The following is a 25,528-nucleotide window of genomic DNA, read 5'->3' on the forward strand; positions in this document are numbered from 1 at the left end:
CTTGTGTGGCTCAGAAAGTGGGGCTCCTTAAGTAACTTCTGCAGAGCATCAAGGAAGGTGTTGATGCCCAGATTCTGATTCCCCCATTAGGCACCAGGAACCATGACTTGGGATTTGGCTTTGGTCCCTTCAAGGAAAGTCTGGGTTATGTCTTCCCTCAGAGTGGGTTAGAGGTCTCCTCATACTGAGGTCTCCAAGTTCACTTGTAAGTTCAAAAACCTGATTATTTTCTCTAGCCATAGGCCTGGAGTTCAAGGGCAAGGGTGGTTTGCTGAGGAAATCAGAGAGGAGGCTCTTAGAATAAACATCATGGTGTTCATACCATGACCCCCATTTACTTCAAAGGGCTGTTAAATGCAGCCGCGGCCAAGCATACAGGGCAGAGCTGGCTTCTGCAAGGGGCCTGCCTTTGTCTGGCGCCCAGGCTTCTGGGGCTAACGCTCACCCCCAAATTTGGCTGCCCTGTCTGATTTCCTTCCTCCAGAATTCCAGCCCTACAGCCTATCAATCATGAAGGCTACCTTTGCTGCACACATTTGCAAGTCTCAGTTCAGCCCATGGAGACTATGAAAGCCAGTGGTTAGCAGCAGGCATACAAGGGGACTAAGGCTGCATGCCTGAGAAACACTTGGATTCCCCCGCACCAGCTCCAAACAAGGTCTTTAGTGTTGACCACATCTCCTCAGCAACTGGACTGACACAAATTAAAAAATAAACATAAACCTAGCTCCATCAGCTCAGGCATCCTTAAAGAAGCCATTCATGGCATGGAGCTCTGATTGGTGGAAAGAAGTAATTATCTGACATTTCACCTCAAAGGTCATGAAAGGACAGAATGTTCCAAGTTGGGTTGTTCGCAGATCATTTACAGTAGCTCCAAACTCAAAGTGAACAAAATAGCAAAATCTTGCTGGCTCTGGAGAGACCTACGGTTTCCCTATGGTGGGGAGAGAAGGTCGAGGCCAGGGCAGTAAATTCCAGTAAGTAGAGATGAATTTGTCAGACATTCTGTGACAGCCAGCCTGGGGCCAAGAAAAAAAATCTCTTCTCTGGGGTACTGTCTTAGCATCAAATCAAGTTTTTCTTTTCTTTCTTTCTCTTTCTTTCTTTCTTTCTTTCTTTCTTTCTTTCTTTCTTTCTTTCTATAGGGAAGCATTTCTTTTTTTAAAGATTATGTATGTATGTATGTATGTATTTATTTATTTATTTAGAGAGGTGCAGAGACACAGGCAGAGGGAGAAGCAGATACCTTGCAGGGAGCCTGACGTGGGACTCGATCCAGGGTCTCCAGGATCACGCCCTGGGCTTGCAGGCAGCGCTAAACCGCTGCGCCACCAGGGCTGCCCCAAATCGAGTTTTTCTCCCCTTGTTTGTTTCTAAACACTTTTCCTTCTGTGACATATCTTGTCACTTACGTACATAGTCCCGATCTTGATCAGCTCCAGAAAGGCTTCTAGAGCCTCCTAGAAACTGTTAAAAGGAATATAGTCCCTCTACTACTAACCCTAACATTGATATTTAAAAAGAGAGCCAGACAGTTTTATCTTTTTTATAGAGTTTTTGACTCAAGTAATCAAATCTCATGATTTACTAAGATCCCTATGAACGCAGTAAAATTGAAATTATTAGGGTTTCAGAAAAAAATGTAAGGTCCTAGTGTGTGTTCTTTAACAACTTTATGGTTAATTTTGTTGCTTTTGTGCCCATTGGCTAGAATCCTGGATATTTTGCAGTACCTCCCCCAAATTGAGGTATACACGGCAAAATATGCAGGAAAAAACATGATAGAATTCTAAAAACTCTAATTATTTCAATAGCTAAGTAGAAAGATTTCCTTCAAATTAAAACTGTTGGCATTTGTCCAATAAAGTCTAAGTGAAAATTTTTCACAAAAATAATTCAAAATTCAGGGAATAAAAGCTATGATTTAAATGGAAACTATACCTAATTTAAAATTAACATAAGTTAAAAAGTTAAAGGTACAGACAAGCAGATGCAAAAATTCCATTAACTTGGCTTATCAGTTGGGAAGCAAACCAGTTTATCTGGGTTTGCCACAGACTCATCAAAACCATTCCAGACAGGTGTGTATTTGACTGATTTTGAAATCATCAGGGAACAACACAAGTGGCCTCCAGTCTCTTGCTCACCTTCCACGTCTTAAAAACTGCCCTATGTTTTCTAGAGTTTGCATCTTGCTGTTTTAGGGCAGTTAAGTCTCCGCATAGGCTAATGGACCTCAGCCAAAGACTATCTTGCTGCCATCTAGTGGTCAATTCGGAGACTACAGTGTAGTATGGAAGGGGATGGGGAGGGGAGGAGAGGGAGAGGCGAGTGGAGAGGAGGGGGTTGGGGAGGGATGATGCGTGGAGGGGAGGTATGATGCAGTGGAGAGGAGGGGAAGGGAGGGGGAGGAGAGGAGGGGAGGGGAGGGGAAGGAGAGAGGACGAGGAGGGGGGAAGGGGAATGGGAGAGGAGGGGGAAGGGGAGGGAAGGAGGGGGGAAGGGGGATGGGAGATGAGGGGGAAAGGAAGGGGAGGGGAGCGGGGAGGGGGGAGGGAAGGGGGAATGGGAGGAGAGGGGAAAGGGAGGAGGAGAGGGGAGGGGGAGGAGGATGGGGAGGAGGAGGAGGATGGGGAGGGGGAGGAGGATGGGGAGGGAGAGGGTGAGAGGGGAGAGGGAGAGGAAGGGGGAGGGGGACAGGGAGGAGAGGAGAGGTTGTTGGGGAGGGATGATAGAGTGCAGGGGAGGGGGAAGGAGGGGGGAGGAGGAAGAAGGGAGGGGAAAGGGGAGAGGAGAGGAGGGGAAGGGAGATGGGAGAGGAGGGGGCAGGGGAGGGGAGGGGGAAGGGGGAGGGGAGGGGGAAGGGGGAGGGGAGGGGGAAGGGGGAGGGGAGGAGAAGGGGGAGGGGAGGAGAAGGGAGGAGGAGGGGAGGAGAAGGGAGGAGGAGGGGAGGAGAAGGGAGGAGGAGGAGAGGGGAGGAGGAGTGGGTTGGGGAGGGATGTTGCAGTTCTCTGGATCCAAGCATGCAGAGGATGAATATTTTAAAGAGCAAGGAAACGAACAGATCTATATGTTTTTCTGCATTGCGATTAATGTAAACAATTTCCCAGGACTGCCCAGTTGTCCACCCCAAAGGAATACAGGTTACACAGACAGGAACAAATACACTTGTCAAACAGTCCTACTGGCTTGAGGATAGAGAATAAGAGAGAATCAGAGTGAGCTGGTCCTCACTTCCAGGCTAGTCAAGAGCCTTTGTTTAAAGTGAGGATCACAGGAAGGAACTCCAAGGGGAAAATGTGACATCTACCAAATTTGACAACATTTCAAGGATCCGCTTGCTTCCGTTTATTCAGGTGCCCTTGGCAGAGGAAACAGAGTTACGCTTGGTTAAAAATTCTGTAGCTCAGAACTGCTGCTAAAGTAATTACAAAACCACAAGCTCACAAAGCAACGCAGCCGGAAAAGGGACCTCCTAAATTTGAGACCCTCTGATCCCTCCGCTTCCACAGTTGAGGAAGGGAACATTTAACCTTTCACCAGATTTAGCTAAATTTTGTAGCATTCCCTATGTTTTTAGCATTACCCAGCTAATTCCCACAGGCCAGTGAAGGGAGGATGGAAAACAATGCTTTGAGTTCAGAAGAAAGTAATGCTTTTTGAAGGGTCAAGGCCACTGAAAACCCTGAACATTTTAAGCGCTTGTGTATCTCATGGCAGGGCAAGTGGCTATAGATTTCACTGTTTTAAATCATAGGCTTTCAATGACCAGACTGTTTTCTGCTGCAATCCCTGATTTGTCTGACTGGGTTATCAGGAGTCTGAACTTTTGTTCCTGCTGGTCACAATGAGTAAGTTATTGGGGATTTTGGATAAGCTGTTGATGCCATCTGCATGCACTGGTTTGGGGCCTGGTGTGCCTCCTCGGTGGAGCCAGCATCACTGGCACAAGTTACTTTGGGACAGGTGTAGGCCTACATGAGATAGCTATCAGGATTTGGATACAGGGCAGGCAACCGACTTCTTTATCTATCTCTCAAATCCAGGTTTGAATTTTTCATTTTCTCTTTCTCCCTCCCTTCCGTCCTCTTTATAAATTTCTTTTAAACATTTATTGGTTTATATTGAAAACCCCCCTAGAGATGTTGGCCATAAAACAACAAGGATAACACTCAATAGTCTGATCCCATCAGATCAGAATTCTAAGTCATGTAGATAGGACATAAGAAGGGCATCTTCTGGCTCAGTTGGTGTAACATGCGATTCTTGATCTCCAGCTCATGAGTTTGAGCCCCACATTGGGGGTAGAGATTACTTAAAAAAAATAAAATAAAATAAAATATTTAAAAAATATATGAGAGGGTGACAAAAATTGACCTGTGGCTTATCCAAAATGTGGGAGAGAATTATTTTGCACAGAAAATCTCCTTAAAGGGCATGATATTGCTACAATTTTGATTAAAACTCTTAAAACCCAGAACTTGTAGCACAAGGCCAACCTTTAATTAATTAATTAATTAATTAATTAATTAATTAAATTAATATCTGACCTTTGCCCACTGTTGCTGTTATCTGCTTTATGTTTTTTCATGCCACAAAAACCAAGCTGCTCATAGTTCTGTAGCATCCCCTTAGCATTTCTGTGGTTTGGTATACATTATTCCCTCTTTTTGAAATATACCCTCTCCCCATCATTTGCCTATAAGAATGATATTTATTCTAAGACTCCTTAGATACTACCCTGCAGAGTTAACAACCCCTCTTCTTGTATTAAGTCTTTGCCTGTGTACACTGCCTGTGTTGTCATTTTATTATAATGGGATTGCTCATCACATGCTCCTCTTCACCATTTGAGGGTGAGTTCCTTGCTATTCTGGGCTTACTTGGCTGTGGACCCACTGGATCTAGGCTGCCATGATTTACTGAGGTATGGTGAACTGCACTTACTCTCATGGAATCCAGAGCAGCCCTACAAACTGTGTCGCCAGAGCATTTAGGTTTTAAGTAGACACAGGGAGTCCCTCTCTTACCTTCCTTCCAGCTATGTAACCTCCTGCAGCTCCAAAGCTTTTGGTGAATGTGCCCATAAGCACATCGACATCTCGAGGGTCCAGTCCAAAGAATTCTACAACACCCCGGCCAGTTGGGCCCACGGACCCAATACTGTGAGCTTCATCTATGTAGAGGTAAGCCTTGTATTTCTTCTTTAGAGCCACGATCTGGGGCAGATGCACGATGGAACCTTCCATGCTAGGGCATAAGGAGAAATGCTTGTCATTTGTGTATACTTTCCTGGGAAGCTCTGTAATGGTCTCCCTTCCAATGCGTCTCAGACATCGTGCCCTGACACCAGTCAGCGGTGACAGGGACATGCAATTCCTTTCTTCTTACAGCATATTTTATTTGGCTCAGACAACCCTCTCAATCTTGTAAGGTTAATTTGACAATATTTTCCTTGAAAAAAATAATTTATGTTCAACAGATTTCAGTGCTTTGAGTTGTTATAGCTAATTACTACGTAAACAATTAGCTCACCGCACTGTTGATCAGTTTATTCATAAAGGCAGCTAGTGTAACTAGACTGACCTTTTTTGGATTCTAGGTATTTTGATCATTTTAATTGAATTACTTTACAGTAATCTGTCTTTTCAAGCTTGCTGCTGTCTATTTGACCAGTTCTATCTGACCTAAATTCAGTGCTTGGATTGCCAAAGATCAAAGGAAAGAACTAAAAATACATAACAGAACTTTGCTTAAGACACACAGTATTAATGAAAGCACAAGAGAAAGTTCTTAGACTGCCTTGTTCAGTGCTCATTGGAAGTCAAGGGTATCTGGTAGTGACCCCTTTTTTTTTTTTTGACCCTTTTTTTCTGTTCCTTTAGGGAAATCTTCTCATTTTTGAGTGAGCATCAGAATCCCCTGCATGGTTTGTTAAAACACAGACTACTGCTCCCCCCTCACCTCGTTGCCCCCAAGTTTCTGATTTAGCAGGTCTGAGATGGGCTGACAGTCTGTATTTCTACCAAGCTCCCACTTCTGGTTAGGGACAGCACTTTGATAACCACTGCCGTAGATGAACCTTTTTGTTTTAGCCCTAAGTGTTTAATTTTTTCATGGTATTGTAAGTTACAAAAACCTCTTCAGGTCCTTCAGAAAAGGGAAAAATGTGAAGTAAAGAAATAAGTAAAATTCACATTTACATGGCACCTTTGGAACTCAGTGGATGGAAAAGAAGTTTTGGCTTTAATCAGTTCTCAGAACACTTTGTGGGCTGGGTCTACACCACACACAGTTTTGACTGCCCTGACAGTTGAGTTCTATGAAAACACACAGACTCTCACCCTCACCACACAAAGGAGCTTGTCAAACAACTCAAGCAACCCTTCAATTGAGTTCAAGAAGTAATCAATTGATGCAAACAGAAAGTTGAGCTTCTCCCTTCTTCCTATTTAGTTTATTTATTAAGTTTAATGTATTACAAAAATAAACTTAAATGTTAGGTTGATTCAGTCAAAACAGTCCGGCTGGTTGTTCAGTTATCCAGGCCCAGGGGTACTGGTTTGGAGGGAGTAGGATGACCATCAAGTGTAGCATTTGTGCTTTTGGCTTCTTTAAAGGACTTTATTCTGTAGAGCAGTCTTAAGGTCACAGCAAAGCTGAGCAGAAGTTACAGATTTCCCGTATACTCTGTCCCACATAGGTATAATCTACCCCATTATCAACATCCTCTACCAGAGCAGTCCATTTGTTACAAATGAACCTACACTGACACATCATTGTCACCCAAAGTCTAAGTTAACCTGAGTGTTGCCTCTTGGTGTTGTGCATTCACTAAGTTTGGACAAATGTATGATAACCTGTATCCATCATTATGGTATCTTACAGACGTTTTTTACTGCCATGCCTTTTCATGGCTTGAGAGTTCATTTCTTTTTAGTGCTAAATAGCATTCCATTGCCTGGCTGGACCACAGTTTACTTATTCATTCACTGACTGAAGGACATTTTGGTTGCTTCCAAGTTTTGGCAATTAGGAATAGAGATACTATAAACATCCATGTGCAGGATTTTGTGTGGACATAAGTTTTCAACTCCTTTGGGTAAATACTGAGGAGCATGATTGCTGGATTGTATGATAAGAGTATGTTTGTTTAGTTTTGTAGGAAACTGCCAAACTGTCTTCCAAAGTGGCTCCACTATTTTGCATTCCCACCAACAATGTATGAGCCTTTGTGTTGCTGTGCATTCTCACCAGCATGTACTGTTGCCAGTCTTCCAGATGCTAGCCTCCTAACAGGTGTGTAGTGGTATCCTATTGCTTTAATTTACGTTTTCCTGATGACATATGATGTGGAGCATCTTTTCTTATGTGTATTTCCATTTATATGTCTTCTTTGGTGGAGTATCTCCTAAGGTCTTTTCGATCAGGTTATTTGCCTTCTTACTGTTGAGTTTTAAGAGTTCTTTGTATATTTTATATAACAGTCCTTTATCAGATGTATCTTTTGCAAATGTTTTCTCCCAGTCTGTGGCTTGTCTTCTCATTCTCTTGGCATGGCCTTCCACAGAGCACAAGTTGTTAATTTTAATGAAGTCCAGCTTATTGCATTTGTGTTTTTCACAAGGTCATTCTGAATGGCTATTTTCAGATTTTAATGAAATGGAAACCAAATACAGTCATCTTCTCTTATATAAGTTTGTGAATAAATTCCAGTAACTTCTTTGATTAACTGCTTGTTAACATGGTTTTCACTGAGAAGGCACAGCTATCTCACTAAGCTTAGACTGTAGCCACACCACTTACCAGCTGAGGACTTGGGCATCTCACATGATGTTCTCTGCTTCAGTTTTCTCTTATGTCAAGTAAGCATGATGATGGAACCCTCTGTATAAGGTCTTTCTAAGGAAGCCTAGAAATAGAGTTTGTAAAGTGTCTTGGCACATAATGAGCACTCATTGGGTTGTTCTTTTTCTTAGGAGGAGCTTTCGGAGAAATGTTTGCAATGAGGCCTGACTTGAGAAATTGTGAGCCCTACACAATGCTCTGTGTTGAATCTTCTAGGAAAGAGGCATATGGGTGTCATACATAATAAATGGCTATATTCCCTCAGCATTCTAGGATCTACTTCTCATCTTTAACATGTTATAAGTTGGTAACACAAGTATGCTAAAAACTTGACATGTCACAAATAGCCATTCTTTGTTCTGGAACTGAATTTGGCAGGAGCCAGAGTTAATGCTGAACAGTTTGCAGACACTCAAGGCAGCTAATTAGCCATCCTTTGCTGGGGCTGGTCTAGCTGATGTTAGGAGTCTGCCCACCTGGTTTATATTTCTTTCTCCAAGATTAATGACTCTACAGTACTGCTGATTTCTGGAGTTACTGCAGGGCACACGTGAGTCCTAGAGAGAACTCAGCTTTTATAAAGAGTTATATTCACTCACACTAAGTTTTCATTTTCTCAACGTGACCAAATTTGAATTGAACCTTTTCCTAAGGAGGATAATGAGATTTGTGCATGCAAGAATAGGTTATCTATGTTGTTCCTGTAAATCGCTGTCAGAAAATACAGTGCCAAAAATGAAAAAGAAAACAAGGACGGTGTTTTATTTTTTCTTCTTGAATGGCAAGTTGTGCTTTCTTTTGACTTCAATTAAAGAAAAACAACTAAAATATAACTATAGGTAGAGATAATTCCACCACTTAATTTGAAGCTCTGTGCAAGGACTTGAATTAGTCTTAAACCAACAAGCTGGTGAACAATTTCTTTATATCTTTTCTGTTACATAATGTATTAGCTAAGTGACAAGACTCTTTTGAAATTTCCTTTTCATCACCTTCTCCTCCACATATAAAGCATATTATCCATTGGCAGGATTGGGAATTAAACTACTGGTATGTCAACTTACATGGTGGAAAAATCTCCTTGGTGGGCCCCAAGTACAATCCAACAAAGGAAAGAGGGTGAAAAGAGCTAAGACTAATTAAAAATAAAGTATTTTCTTTTCCTTTTTTCTTTATTTGTTTAAACCATAGGTTAAAGTTCTCAACCCTTAAACTTACACTATTTTGTGAAGGAGAATGGCTTATACCCTTAGAGAGAATGGAATTCTGAGACTTAAACATTTGTTTACATATGTATTTTTTTGGAAGGGCTGTTCCTCCTACCTTTTATTTTGAAAGTTATGGGTTACAGTTATGCTACTTTATATCCCAGGTTATCTGGGAACCCCTGCCCTTCTCTAGTACATTTTTTGAAAAATTTTGAGATTTCTCAACCACAATGAGTCAACTAACTAGACTTTTCAGAGATACAAAACTAGAAAAGTCTGACTTTAAAATAATACTTAAAAGAGAATGCAGATGACAACACTAAAATAATACTATTGTACTTTTAAGCCCCAAATCATGAACTCACAGATTTTAGATTTTAAGTTTCAATCTCCCTATTTTTAGGTAGGTAAATGATGAAGGCCACATGGATGACTTTACATTTTCTATGTTTACATCATCAGATGGGGACACATGAGTGGAGTCTTCTGTTGATACTGGGCCTCTGTCCCAGCAGGGCTACCTGGTTTGAATCCTGGCTCTCTCTATTTCCTCTCAGTTATCTGTCCTGGCCCAAGTGTCTTCATCTTCACAGTAACCTCAAAGGTACCAGAGAGGTTTACTCAAGGTCATACATGTGAAGTGACGAGTAGACACATAGTAAATGTGAGCTGATACCCATCCTCCAGCTGGGTAAAGAGCAAACAGCTTCACTAATGTAGAGAGCTTACTGTTTTCCATGCAGCAACTTCTTCAGTTAAAAATGAATTTAATGATGAGGATGGCTGCTCTTGGTTGTGGGCTTACTATGGGCTGGGCTTCTGCCAAGAATGAGATTCAATGATCCTACTTAATACTTATAAAAGAACCCTATGAAGGGCACCCAACTGTAGGTAACAACACTAGGATTTGAACCCAGGTCCCAGGCCTCCTTCCAGATCCTGGGTCCTCCATGTCCTCCTTTATATAAATAATGAGACTTAGATGGTTTATGGATGGTGACATTATTATTGTTACTATAATTATCATTATCATAACTGCTTTTGTGGAGTTTAAGGATTTCTTAGACTTAGTATCTGGCCTCTTCTTCTTCTTCTTCTTTTTTTTTTTTACCTTGATACCTGCCTGAAACTGTCTGATTTGGCAGACTGCTTTTTTTATGAATTATGAAAAAATTGACTTATGTGAGGCATTTGTTGTGGGGAGACTTTGCCCGTGGTGGCAAACAACAGCAATAGATAAAAACAAATCTGGGAGTGAAAAAACAAAGGAGGCTTTGATTGATGTCAACAAGGTATGTGTCCATAACACATTGCTAAAAAGTAGAAGTGCATTTGTGAACTGTTGATTTCACATTCCTAACCCTGGCTCTTTGGTAAATCTTGTGGGAAATAATTTCATTTTTTGGTGATAGCGGCAAGTGAGATCATCTACTATGGTCCAGAACTCCAGTCTAGGTTACCTTTATTTTACAGATGAGGAAAATGAGGCCCCAGGAAGTACCAAAGCCTGTCTAAGAAATGCCCTGCTTCCTAGCTTCAAATGAGCCTTTTTAGGTCATAATTTCATTTAAAGACAAGATTCTGTGCAGATGAGGTAAAAGAAAGCTCTCTGTGAAGGGAAGTCCATGAAGAGTGGAGGTTTCGTTGTATAAATAAATGTCAAGCTGATTGAACCACTGTGGCAGATTGCCTCCAAAGATGGCTGCCTTCAAGTCTTCCCATCGCTCTAAACACAAGCCAACCCTCCCATCAGGAGGTGGGCTCTCTCCCCCTTCTCCTTGAGTCTGGGTTGGCTGGCCTTTTGCCATCCTTTGACCCATCGTGCTTGCAGAAGTGATGCCATACTGGTTCTGGGCCTAGCCCTGAAAAGACTGACAGTCTTTTCCTGTTTTCACTCTCTCAGAACATAGCACCATGTTGTAAGGAAGTTCTGGCGTGATTGCTGAGTGAGAAGAGCCTATAGACAAAGCACCCCGGAGAAGAGAACGGAACAAGGTACTTCTGTCAACAGCTAGAACTCAGTGAGGTCATTTTGGATGTTCCAGATCCCAGCTCGACTTCCATCTGAAGGCAACCTCTTAAATGACCACAGCCAACACCATGAGGAGCAGAAGAACTGCCCAGTCGATCCAGGGAACCCACAGTGGTATGGGAAATAATAGCTCATTGCTGTGTAAGCCGTCATGCTCTGGGTGGTTTGTTACATGGTATTAGGTACCAGAGCAGGCACCATTGCTCGTGAAGCCCTAGTGCTGGTTTGGTGCCTTGTTGGCTTGGAGCTGGAAGTCCACACCTGGCTCTCCTGTCCTCCTGAGCTTGTGGTAGGACATAGGCCCCAGCATTAATGAGCCCTGCTGCTGGAGTGGTTTCTCTGTGTAACTGATGGGAATAGTTGACAGTAAAATGCTGGTGGTCTACTTAACTTCAGCCACGATCAAAGTACTTAAAACACTACTTTCCTTTAGTGGAGCCAAGCTTTGTTTATTTGAAGTTGGATTCTGTCAACTCTGGTTCACCCAATCTGCTGTCCCTCAGCTGATCCCTGCTCCTGCGAGTCCAGGCATGAATGACAGGTGTTTAGATAAGGGCTCCCCTCCCAGGCTGGCAGCTGGCACAGATCACACAGGGAGAAAGACCTGTGCTTGAGGTTATGACAGCCCAGAGTCCATATGCGATCATTTCCTGAAAGTAGCAAGTTCAAGGCCAGTGAATAATTAATGAAACTGAATTATTAATTGAAATATTCCACATCAGGGTCTTTCAACCTCAGCACTGTTGGCATTTTGAGCAGGCTGATTCTCTGTTGTAGGGGCCTGTCCTGTGCATTGCAGAATGTTTAACGGCATCACTGGCTTCTGCCCACTAGATGCCAGTAGTACTCTATGGCAGCTGTGACAACTAAAAATTGTCCAAAGTGTCCAGGATAGGGGAGGGTTGAGGGTAAGAAATCACCTTGGTTGAGAATACTGCTCTAGGGTGATCCCAAAGACTTCATAAATAGGACACTGTCTGGGGCTGACCTGAGGAGATACTGATAAGTGATGCATAAAGTGGGCTATTCGAAATGCCAGCTCTGCAACTATATGGAAGAACTGGAAGCACCCAGAACAGTGGGCACTGGGGAAAAGGCTGAGGGAAAAAACAAGATGGTACCTGGCTTATTATTAATAATAAATAATAATATTATTATTATTTTAAATTTAGGAGAAAGCACTTATTTTTCCCAAAAGGGATGGAGACTTTTCTTCTGTTATCCATTCATGGAACAGAAATGATGTGCACTCTGGCTAAATCAAAAGCTCCCTCTGATCTAAGTCTCCTTTGTAAGCCACACCTTTCCTTGTGGGGAAGTTAAGCTTTCATTCCCTTACATTCAATATTGTTCACTTTTCTATAATTATAAGAAACATCTCCCTTAATTCTCTGAACATTAGGATTGTTTGAGAACTTATTTAAGGAGGCAGCCCTCTGAGGTAATGTTTCCTTGACTCAAGGACTAGGGCATTGGACAGAACAGCTTGGAGGCAATTTCCATTTCAGCAATGATAATCAATTCAGACAGAGAATGAAGCCCATTCCATCACAATGTGCCTTGTAAAAACTCTCAGTGACTTGGTGGGTGTTTTGTCTGCTTGGCTTCAAAGCAGTGGGAAACTGACCATACCTTCAGATGCCAAGTTCAGCTGCTCCCACCTCTGGATCAAGAATTGCCTTTGAGGTTAGCCTTAACCTTGTGGAAAACGTGCAGGCTTTTTGTATTCTAATGCAAACAATTGGCCAAGTTCAGCAAGCAACTGGAGTCTAGGTGCACTGCCCAGTTAGAAGCATCTGGGAACCTATCAGCAATGCCATAAAGGCAAGAAGCATTCTTTTTTTTTTTTTTTTTTTTTTTTTTGAGAAAGAGCATGTGAGCCAGGGGCTGGGGAGGGCAGAGAGAGAGGGAGAGAAGAGAATCTTAAGCTCAGGCTTGATATCATAACCCTGAGATCATGACCTGAGTGGAACTCAAGAGTGATGCTTAATCAACTGAGCCACCCAGCCAACCCAGGCAAAAAGTATTCTGATATTGAATAATCCAGCCCCCATGGGTCTTCAAAACTGTGAGGCAGCCAAAAGTAGCAGAAAGAATCAATGCAAGTCAGCAATGCCTTGTGATGACCATTCTGAGGACATCTGCTTTCACAAGCATCCAGCCTCTGAGGTGTTCTTCCATATGTTTAGACGTTGAAAAGACAGGTGACCCAAGGCCTGACAGCTATACATTGGTAGCTCTGGCTCAGGTCTCTTCATAATACGTTATATCCAAGTCATTTTTCCATTGAGCGAGGAGAGGTCAGACTTTCCTCATTTGTCAGCTTGCTGGGGGACCTAGTGTGTTAAAATGTCCCTGGTTATTTCCATACCTGTAGATGCCCTCCACTAGGATGAGAATCTTCTTCCAAGCTCTGCGGACTCGAGGCTGGCCGTAGATTACAGCATCTCTCAGGAGCTTCTCTAGGCTTTGCATGTCTTTAAATAATAGCAAAAAAGAAACTGAGTCATGAGAAGGTTTTCCTTTTCCTCTCCCATTTTCCTTTTTGAAAAGGCATCAGATTTCGTAGGCTCAGTCTCAGACCTGAACTTTTTCAGAGAGAAAGATCAGAATCAGAGAACACCTGGGGGGAGAGAGGCTTATATTTTAGTACAGTTTAATTCTGACAAAATGACTAATCAGGTTTGTATAGCACGCAGAATAAACCGTCACTGGAGGTGCATGGTTTCATAGGCCCTTAAAAGGCTCTGTTCTCCTGCTTCAGCAGAGACCGAAACATGGGATAAAATGCATCCCATGGGCTTTGTTACCAGGTTAAAATTAACTCAGAGAGGTATCATTAACTAAGGCTCACCAATTGTTTCAGCATAAGCATGTTAGAGTTTAGTTGAGTTTGTACACTCTGAGACCTGACCTTCCATATAGTCCAACTTCAGAGGCTTCCAAACTTTAAGTTAGGGGAACAATTGGCATTCCTTGGCAAATTATTTGGAAGCATCTGGACACATTAGTAAGTGCTCGCAATTACTGAGCCTTATCTGCATTCTGGGCATCCTTCTAAGCATACCTTTTGTAAGAACTCTTCTAATCCTTACCATGACCCTGAAGAGGAGGCATCTTCATTTTATATTTCAGGAAACTGGGGCACAGGAAGGTCTGGTAAATCTCCTGATCACAACCAGTAGAGGCAGGATTTGAACCTATGCAGTCTTGTACCATGCCCCACATTCAGAACGACTATCTTCAATTGCCTTAAGCGAGAGCTGTTGTCCCTTCTTCCCAAGCTCCGTGGTCATGTAGAACAAGGAAGGATGGATGTCTGCTAGATTGTTCTTGTTAACTTGTGATGCCAAATATAATTAATAGTGACTTTTCATTTATATGCAATCACATGTAGATGACTGGGCTTTGGTTGAGAGACCACTGGGAAAGACTGGTCTACATTCCAGCTCTGTGTGTGTGTATGTATGTGTGTGTGTGTGTGTGTGTGTGTGTGTGTTTAACCTGCAAAGCCTAGAGAGAGAGAAATGGCAGAGGCTCATGTGCATGTTTTTTAGACTCATTATATTTCTACTCTATTTCTTTGTACTTCCTGAGCTGTCCTTTTTTGAGAATCTGACACTGAAGTACTTTAGATCTAGAATCTGATTTTAATTTGAAAAGGTGGAGATGCTACTGAACAGCTGACCTGTTACATAATGTTCTCCAGGCATTAAAGACTCCATTAAAAATGCTCACAGGGGAAACCCAGCAGAGATAAATGTAAAACAGTACAATCAATATTGGTTTGGGCCAATAGGCCAAAGAACAGGTGAGCCAAAGAAACAGCTATTCGTTGGGTTATCACTGGTCTAGGCTCAAGTTAGCTGAGATTCTTGGTTTCAATGGAGAGCTCCGAAAGTTTACCTTTTCATTCCCAGTCTGCAGTTGGATCTATTTTAAGGGTTTCTTTATAGTGCTAGTTCTCGTGGACGATACTAGTGTCAAATCAATGTGTTTTCATTGAATTGGTTGCCTTCCCATGGAAAAAGAAGGAGAATAACACTTTGGATATCAATAGAAATTATTAGAAAGGATAACTGCTTCATGTCTACGATAATATTTCTTTAATTACCCGTGTTTTGTTTTAAAGACAGGCATACATCTTCGATCTTCACAGATGTAGTGAGTTTTAGTGACATGACATTATTACCCACTAGATGGCAGCCAAGGAAACAAAAAAACAGCTTTCTTATTTTGGGAATCTCCAGTATAATAAACCTTCGCCTGAATGGACATTTTGCTTTAGGCTGGGTTCCTAAGATGTTGAAGGAACCTTTGTGATTAAGGGAAACAGCTCCTTTTTCTATAATCTACTGCAGACCTGTTAGTCTTTGAGTCGAATGAAGAGATGTTGAATCTAAGTATTCCTGTTTAAAAAGTGTTTTTCCTTCTGGGAATTGGAATTTATAAGTTCTTTATACAGAAATGACACATGATGAGTGTGGTCCCAATGCCATAGTAATAAAAACAAATCCAAGTGAACGAAACTAGGAGTCATTTCAAAATAAATATTCTAAGACTTGAAAAATCTGATATGCAGAGATAATTCTATTGTTTATACAATCAAATAGGTCACATACATATTATAGGCTTAAAGTGCCTGGGATTAGGCTTAAAATGAGCACCACTAAAGAAAATAGAAGATTCTCCCCATTCTTTTTATAACAAGCAGGACAGAAGGATAGAGGACAAGCCTTTAAATGGCCCCACGATGTATCTCATGCATTTTGCAGATAGAAGCGAGAGGAATCCCGGTTCCTTCTATGGCAGGGAACCCATCCTGTTCCACTTGAATAGAGTTCCATGGGCATAGGGTTTGGTGAAACGTTACAAAAACCCTGGTGTCCACACAATGGGATTCTTGAGCAGAGGGAAAATCAATCAGTCTTTATTTCCCACCTTATTTCCAGTGAGCAGGAACTCACTGATCCCTTAGAAACACAGAAGCTAGGCAGAGAAAGGGATGACTTCACTCATGTGGAATTCTGGACCCACATTAATGTCTGGAAGCTTCTCTTTGTTTCTTAATGTCTTGCTCTATAATGCTACAGTGTATAGGTAACAGACCTGTAGGATTCAGGGGTTTGTGGTTTATGTTCTGCAGGACTTGTAAGGGTCTGCTGTTTCAACAAGCCACATGCTAACATCTGCAAGGGATTTTTAAATAATGCTGCTTATTAAAGAACTTATATTTGCATTCTGTTAATCCTCATGACACCTCTAAGAAGTAGGAAAGAAGGATTAGGTTTTTATTTTTTTCTGATGAAAGGTTTGTAAAACCAACCAAATGCAAACAAACCCGTTTCTTGTTACTTCTTTAAAGAAAATTCTGAGATATGGAAATTCACATAAAAGAATAAATTTGATGCCATCAAGGTGCACATACACAGCACTATTGTACAATATCATTCTAAACTTACTACATACTATGGACTTGTAATTTTGCCACAAGTTTGGTATCAGCAATGCCTTAGACATGATTCACCACCATCAGGCTGACTAAGGTGATTTCCTTTGGTTTGTGAAGGGCTGAGAAGAGTGAGCTGGCATCATGAGTGATGAACATTTAGCTATTAAAAATGAAAGCATGGAGGCCACATTCTGGTGATCCGTGCAAAGCAAGTCCTGGTCTGTCACAGGAATGGCTAATCAGATTACTGAATTGCTAAATACCTGAAATGATCCAACGAGGTGCCAAAAACTACAATCAGGCTTAGGTGACAAATACACTTTGAGAGCCTATTTCTGAGCCTGTCCTTAAATTCAAAGCCCTGATAATATCAGCAAGCCTCTGGGATCTGGGCAAACTGCAGATAATGTACTGTGAAGAGCAGGTGCAAGGAAACATGGAAGCCATCATCTTCAGAAAGGAGGTTGGGTGTAGTTCAAAGAGGGTCTTTCTGAAGATATGAAGTTGATATTTCTCTTCTTTCTGGCTCTCCAATATAGTAATAATTTTATTTTGCAACAGCTTTCCTCTTCATCTTCTCTTGTGCAATTGACCTTTTGTTGAGACATGAGTGCTTCCCTTATTGCCCATCCCTCAATGGCTTCCCCCTCCTCTGGATCCAAGGCCAGTCGTTGTGGTTATGATGAATATCAACCTCTACTTTCCATATGGTGCTCAATGTGGTTGATGGTTCATACTCGTCCTTCAAAGCTCCACAAAAACCACCTCCAGGTGCATTTAGATATACCCTCTGCTTCCGTATTCCATGGAATGCGCACCAAAAATATTTTCCTGCATGCACATGATAGGCATCCATCAGATATCTCTTAAATGAAAAGATGGTTGCATAATGAAGGAATGCTACTTGTTACTCTAAGTCCTTGCTCCCCATCTGTTCCCCCATTCTTCTTGTTGCTTTGGAGACACTCAATTTCATCCTTCCATATTGAGTCAAAATGTGAAATATTAAGCAATATTACTTAAGTAACTGTGAACAATGATAAATAAATTATTCTAACTTTTAAGATGGTGATGGGATCACCATCACCAAAGAGATATGCACCTCTTTAGACTTTAAGAGAAAGCATGATCATAATGACTAACTTTGGTAAGCAAAGAAAATGTTTTTCTCAAAGTCACATTTATGGAGTCTCTTCCCCATGAGATCAATGAGGGAATCCCGAATGCATTGAAAATTTGGTACATTAAGTTTTACAGTTTGGGTAAATATTTTGGTTCAGATTTTCTTAATAGCTCTGTCAATATGCAGGCAGGTGTTGAATGGCCTTTAGGCAGGTTTGAGAGAAGCAGGGTGATCTCCTTGCAAGAGTGCAAAGGCAACTGGGAGCAGAGGGCTGAGCTGAGTTGAGGGTAAGGCAGGTGCTAGGGGCAGGACCTGTGTACCTGGAAAGGGGATCATACCAGCAGCTTCTGACCTCAGAGACAGGAGATAAGGTCAGGAATAACCTAAAGCATGGGAACAGAGTATCCTCAGGCTCTGGCCCGATATAGCATGTAGGGCTCTAGTTCTCTAGGGAGAATTAAACACAGTACTGAGTTGGGATCTGTAAGCACTTGAGGTCAGTGCAGGAAGGTGAGATATGATTCAAGGAATGATGTGGGAGGCTCAGCAGTCAGTGCTGGGATCCTGCATCTCAGGTCAACGGCAACCAGAGCGAACCCTAGCTGCATCTGTCTAACCCAACTGCCCCGCTCAAGGAGAGCTGCGTGGGAGAGCAAGGCTCCTGCACTTCACCAGCCACGGGGAGGCAGTGGTGAAAAGGGCTGGGGAAGGAGGTAAAAATGCTTTGTGCTTAAAAATGGGAACTGGACTCAGATCTCCTCAGTGTAAATGTCAGCTCTGACTCTTACTAGTTCTGTGTCTCCTCAGTACTCTGTGTCGATTTCTTTGTAAAAAGGAGATGATGCTAGTAGGTGCCTTGTGTAGTTATGAGGCTCAAATGAGTTAGTACATGTAAAAGGCTCATTACAGCAAGAGTTCAATACTGTTGGTTGCTGTTAAACATATCGAGGCAATCGCTGTGTTTATTAAAGAGAACAAGCCAGATCAGGAGTCCAAGTCAGACCATAAGATCTGAAAAGTTGTGGCTCGTAAAAAGTCATCTCAGTGCTGTTTATAGGTTTGACCTTGTACTCAAATAGCACTGCTGAGCCCTCAGAGGCAGAACTGAAGAGTTTTCCCACAAACCATTACACTCATTCTTCTGTCTCCTCTTGGCCTTTAAGTGCTTCTAGGTTCTTCTTCTCCACTTTTTTTTTTTTTTTTTTTTTTTTACCAGCTGCTCCAAATTCTTGGCCTGCCCAGGCCTCTGACCCCATGGCAACTCTCCCAGCTGAAAATACTGCTTTTCCTCTCCAAGACAAGTTTAAGAAGCCCTTCGTGACACCCTTGAGGACAAGATTGCCTATAGCCTCACTAAGTGTGGTCCCACCCCAGCAGAATCAGCATTACCTGGGAGATTGGCAGAAATGCCAGAGCTCAGGCCCTACTCCAGATCTCCTGAATCAGAATCTGCATTTTAAGCCCCCACCCCCATCCTGCCCCACTACTGAATTTGGTGTATGTTAGTCTGAGAAACATTGTTCTATAATCTAGGTCCTATGTAATTATCAGTAAAGTGAGCGGACTCAGAGAAAAAAATATTTTCCCAAATCTCTGGAAGAAGATATCAACTTTTCCAGAGAGTTAACATTTATCTAGGGTTTGAAGGCCTGGAATGCCAGAGCTGTTAATACACAGCTGGGAGGATGTTTACCAAAGGCATCCAGGTGCCCCAGGGAGCTGAGGCCCACTTGCTCAAAATGCACCAGAATGGTGATTGTCCCTGCTTGGAGCTGACTCCTTAGCTTCAGCTATGAAATGTCTAAAGAGTCTGTTTTGTGGTACCTGATGAATCGCAAAGGCAACCTCAGACCTGGCTATTTCACTGAAGCTGCCCAAGGACAAAATGCAAGGAGATATTCTTAGCACTTAGCCAGAGGAATTTAGAGGGTCAGCTTTAGCATTCTGAATTAAAATTTAGGCTACTAGCAGGATAAGCCATCACACTAGATTGATTTTTACACAAGGACCCACAGCTCTTTGGGTCCTACATATGCCCTGGCAGTAGCTGGACTTAGCTAGCAGGTCAGAGCATTAGCAGATGCTGTCCAGGCCCTGCCTATATCCCTCAGCCCACCTCTTATTGCAAACACAGACCTTTCTTTGTCCATGGGCTTTTCTCCTGGCTGTGGAGGCCATACTCAGCCTGAGCAGGAACAGCCTCCAGCCACCCACAAATGGGAATTGGTGTATAAATAACACAGTGCCCCCACTGTAACACTGGGGGCGCTGAGGTATGTAACACTGAGGGTATGTCTCAAGTGAGATAACATTGAGGTATGTCTATACTGGCACCCAGAGTTTCCTAGGAGGACTCAGCTCCAGTTTTCTATTGTGGTAACTTGCTTGACAATACACTCTTTGTGGGTTGCTTTTCCTTCTTTGTCTCTATTCCCCACTCATCTGCTGGTGCTTCCTGGGATCATATCCTACATAAATGACTTGCATTCAAACCCTTGTTTCAGGCTCTGCTCCTGGGAAAAATGAATCAAGAGAAGAGCAACACACTTGGGTTTAAATTTTGACTTTTGCCATTTATCATGTGTGATATTGGGCACATCATTTAATCACTGTAAGAATCAATTTCCTCCTAACAAGTAGAGATAATGGAAAGAACTATGAATATGGGTTTTTGTTAAAATTAAATGAACTGATTATGTAAAGGGCTTAATATAGTGCTTGGCTCTAGGGAATGCAGAGTAAATGATAGGTACGGTCTCATTAATTGTCAATATTCACTATCCAGGAAGAACTAATCTATGGTGAAAAAGAAGTCTGGTATCCGACTTTGAATTTAGTACTGCTAAAAATGCACTTCTGATTCCTTGGAGAGTTTCCCTGGAGAGTAGCCTTTGCGTGTTCCAATTTTGTTCCCTTTCAGAATTTTCCTTCTGTTTGGTCTCCTTTGATCCTTGTTCTGATTTTGTGGGAAACTGAGAAAGAAGTGAGGAATAGCTTCAAGTTAGTTGTCATGCATGTTCACATAGGATTCAAAGCTTATAATGGTCTGAATAGGTTTAACTGTATCTTAGGTATATTTTTTACCCACACACCATTCAAAAGTTCAGGGCCTGGAATTCTGATTTACATACAGTTGCTGTAAATAACAAAGGGTATCCTCTGGTACTGATTTATATAAAATAGGACCTCTTCTCCTCCAAAAGTCAGGGTAGTATCTTCAAGATGTAAGCAGAAGACACATATAGAGGAAAGCCCAGGAGAGCAGAAGTAGAGAGTTGTATGAAATCTCATCATCCCGATATTTAAGAACATTCTGGTTGAGGTGGCCATTCCTAAGAACCTGTCTCACAAGTTATTGGCTTCCATCTGGGCTGGTTGCATGTCTCATACACACACAAGAAGGCAATTTAGTATCTTCTACATCTTCTTTACATTATCATTCCAATCTGTGTGGATGCACATTAAGGATTAAAGCATCATTGTTTACTGAGGAATTTAGTATTATCCTGGGAATAGCAAAGCAAGAAAGACAGCCAGCAGCAACTGATTCCTTACATATTGTGACCTCATTTAATTCTTCCCCTTCTATACACCATCTCATTTCTCTCACCTTTCAAGGAAGCAAGTCATTCAAAAGACCCTGGAAATACCCCTGCTCTCAGAAGTGGCTGTTTTTCTGATGTGAGCACAATAGCTGGGAAAGAATGCCCATTGCAAAACTAGTAAGCATGCTGGCAAGTGGGAACAAAGATTTTGTGTGTCTGAGAATAAAAGTATATTTGTTTACTTTTGGGCTGTAAGAAATTAGCACAGATCTATAGCTCACAAACAGCAGAGATTTATCTTACAGTTCTGGATGCCAGAAATCCAAAATGGTCTCACCTGGCTAAAATCAGGGTGCGGGCAGGGCTGCTTTCCTTTCTGGAAACTCCAGGGGAGAACCATTTCATTGTCTTTTTCTGGCTTTCAGAAGATTCTGGCTTTCCTTGGTGCATGATCTTCCACTTCAAAGCCAACAGTGACCATCAGCATCTTTCTAACACAGCATCACTCTGACACTCACTCTCCTGCTTCCTTTTTTACATATAAGGACCATGTTACACTGGACCCATGCAGACAATTTCTTTATTTTAAGGTTAGCTGTTTAGCAATCCTAATTCCATCTGCAACTTTAATTCCTCTTTATCATATAATGTAATATATTCACAGGCTTTGGGGATTAGGACAATGAACAATTTTTTTTTTTTTTAGTAGGTTCAACACCCAGCATGGAGACCAATATAGGGTTTAAACTCAGGACCCAGGAATCAAGACCCAATATAGGGCTTAAACTCAAGACCCAGAAATCAGGCTTAACCAACTGAGCCATCTAGGCACCCCCAGGACGTGGACATTTTTAAAGGCCATTCATTATTCTACCTATGACAGAAAGCTAAGAGCAACAGCAGCTCATACATAAGAGAATTTTCAGTTTAGTGCTGCCTTCAGCCCAGAGCTTGATCCTGGAGACCTGGGATTGAGTCCCACGTCAGGCTCCCTGCATGGAGCCTGCTTCTCCCTCTGCCTGTGTCTCTGCCTCTCTCTCTCTCTGTGTCTCTCATGAATAGATAAATAAAATCTTAAAAAGAGAGAGAATTTTCACTAGATAATGGAGTTCGGACCCTTGCGGCACACAGCCCTCAGTTATTTGGAAGGGGTGGCATTTGTACGGACAGCTCCAGGCTGCACCACTGAGCAGCTGTATGATCTTGAACAAGTTGTTTAATACCTCCAAGCCCACATCTCCTCTTTTGTAAACTAGCATGGGGACAACCTCATGGGGTTGTCCATGAATTATATAAGTACATAAGAGAAGGCCACTGGCTGAGCATCAACGTAAATTCTCAATGAGTGCTGGTTGCTGGTATAAAATAACTGCAACTAACAATTATTATAGAGATGTAAGTGAGAACTATTATTTGTGTTCTGTGAGTACAAAGGGAGGACATGAGGAATAAGTTACTGAATGTGTTGAAAGCTTTGTAAAATTGGTAGATAAAATTGATTTCTTGAAATATAATTTCAGCAGAAGATTAAGGAATTAAAATTTTATTTGAATATTAAACTTAACAAAAAATTGCAAGAATAAGAGTACTACAAAGGATACCCATGGGGGCACCTGGGTGGCTCAGTGGTTGAGCATTTGCTTTTGGCTCAGGTCATGATCCCAAGGTCCTGGGGTTGAGTCCTGCATTAGATTCCCTGCAAGGAGCCTGCTTTTCCTTCTGCCTATGTCTCTGCTTCTCTCTCTGTGTCTTTCATGAATAAATAAATAAAATCTTTAAAAAAAGAACACCCATGTACTCTTTTACCCAGATTCATCTATTAACATTTTATTCCATTTACTTTATCACTGTATCATCTATCTCTATGTATGTGTGTATGTATATATGTGCATGCACACACATACAATTTTTTACTGAACTGAGACTAATTTGCATATATCATGGCATCTCTGAACACTGTAATATATCTTCCCTAAGACTAAGGATATATCCTCTTATGAGACTACAGCAAGGGTCAGCAAACTTTTTTTCTACAGGACCAGATAGTAATATTTTAGGTTTTGTGGATCGCATATAGTCTCTGTCACACATTCTTCATTGTTCTTTATACAATCCTTTAAAAATGTGAAAACTAGGGACACCTGGGTGGCTCAGCAGTTGAGCATCTGCCTTTGGCTCAGGGCGTGATCCCAGATTCCCGGGATCGGGTCCTGCATCAGCTCCTTGCATGGAGCCTGCTTCTCCTCCCTCTGCCTGTGTTTCTGTCTCTCTTTCTGTGTCTCTCATGAATAAATAAATAAAATCTTTAAAAAAATGTGAAAACTATTCTTAGCTCACAGGCCACAGTTTGTTTACCCTGGATGACAGAGAAGCTATTCACTTCAGTATATTTAACGTTGATACCATAACGTAGTGTCTAACTACTGGCATATTCCAATTTTGTGAACTGGCAGGAATGTCCTTTATAGCATCTCCTTGTCTCTTTCAGAATCCAGTCTAGGGTCAGGTACTGGACTTAGTTATCACAGCACTTTGGTGTCCTTTAATCTGGATCATCTTCTCAGCCTTTCTTTGTCTTTTACAATATTAGCATATTTGGAGAATACATTCCCTTTTTTTTTTCCTGTTTTCTTTTCAAAAGCATATTTCTACTTCAGGGTTGTTTATTGATAAAATTCAGTGTTCTGATCTGAACACAACATAAGTCATGTTGAGTCCTTCTTAGGGCATCACATTTGGAGACACACACTTCCATCTGCCCCTCATCAATGAAACTGGCATCATTGTTACCCACTGTCCAGATGTTGTCAGATTTCTTTCTCATGTAGTTACTATTCTTTCCTTTGGATGTATTTTCACTGGAATTGTTAACCTGAGAGGGGAATCTGAAGTAGAAGATATGCCATAGCTGTGTAGGGTGCCATGGGCTAGACCAGAAGAAGCCGGTTGAACTACTACTCTATGTCCCTGGAACAATTGAGCAATTGGAACTAATGGAAAGATTCAATCTGTGGCTGAACTGCATCAGTTTATCTGAATATTTAAAATAAAGTTGTTTTGTAGGGGTCTGCTTAGAAGTTTTCCCATTGTATAGTTTCTGATAAATCATGTGTATATAACTGTGTTTGAACAAAACTGTAGAAATAATCTTCACTGATGTGTTCATGTTGTTGGCATCTACTCTGTATATCCATGAATAGGAGCAGTATTTTTTGATAACTATTTGTGGGACTGGGATACAGGTGACGATTATCCCTTCTCTTTATAATTTAGCCTCAGCCAACAGGAAAAGAATCAATTCAAGCCATCCCCTACCTCACTCCCCTCAAAAGAGGGGTTGTTAGCATGGTGGGTCAGGTCCTGATATTCCCTTGCCATATGAGCCATGGGAAACTATCTCAAAAAATATTAGCCAAACCCTACTTCACTTCCTGACCTATGTGCTATAGGCTCTCAAGTTTCTTGTCTCCATGCAGACCAAGAATGGTTTGTCCTCCACCGTGTCCCATTTTGGCTTCTTTGCCAGTGACTAGGTGTGTAAAGCAGTTGGGTAAAAGGACTTAGGGTCTGCTGAGTCATTCGTTTTAGATTCATAGGAGGAGGAAATGGGAAATCACACTTGGGTGTCCAGTTTCTGCATAGTAATGGTGGCTAGAGAAGCTCTGTTAGTTATCTATGGCTATGTCAAAAATTACCTCGAAACAACAAACACTTATTATCCACAGATCCTAATTAGGATTAGGAACCTTAGGTGGGTGTTCTGCCTCAAGAAAGTTGTGAGATGTAGTCATGATGTTGGAGCTACAGTCATCTGAAGACTTGAGTGAGGCCAGAGGGTCAGCAAAGATATCCCGTTCACCTGGTTGTTGGCAAGAGGCCCCAGTTCTTCTGCATAGGCTGTATAAGTGCCTCCACTAGTGATGCCAGAATGAAGAACCGAGAGAAGCCACAATGCCCCTAAAAACCTAACCTTATTTTTTTATTTATTTTTTTTTTTTTAAAACCTAACCTTATGAATGACATACCATCACCTCTAATGTAATCTTTTCATGACATAAGCCAACCCTGAGACAATGCAGGAAGGGCCTACCCAAGGGCATAAATACCAGGAGGCGGGAGAAATCACTGGAGAATCACTACCACAAAAGTCTTAAGTTGGAGAGTAGGAAATTCTTGGTTGGTGATTAAGAAAAATTCCGGTTGGGTATGTATGCATATCTATCTATCTATCTATCTATCTATCTATCTATCTATCTATCTATCATCTATCTATCTATCATCATTGCCTCTATAAAGCCTTCAAGGGAAAAGTAGATA

At 41.7% G+C, this 25,528-nt stretch overlaps 1 protein-coding gene across 2 annotated transcripts in view; it reads right to left on the minus strand.

Annotated features, from left to right (window-relative positions):
• Window positions 1-25,528, minus strand: part of SPTLC3 (serine palmitoyltransferase long chain base subunit 3) — a 149,436-nt gene that overhangs the window by 41,799 nt on the left and 82,109 nt on the right. For both annotated transcript variants that reach the window (XM_025469297.3, XM_025469296.3), the window contains 2 exons: window positions 13,463-13,568; window positions 5,034-5,253 (listed from right to left, as the gene is read on the minus strand). In XM_025469297.3, coding sequence (XP_025325082.1) covers window positions 5,034-5,253; window positions 13,463-13,568 — 326 coding nt within the window. The remainder of the gene's footprint in view (window positions 1-5,033; window positions 5,254-13,462; window positions 13,569-25,528) is intronic.

The sequence above is a fragment of the Canis lupus genome, chromosome 24, assembly GCF_003254725.2.
Source record: "Canis lupus dingo isolate Sandy chromosome 24, ASM325472v2, whole genome shotgun sequence".
In the NCBI taxonomy this organism is placed as follows: Eukaryota; Metazoa; Chordata; class Mammalia; order Carnivora; family Canidae; genus Canis; species Canis lupus.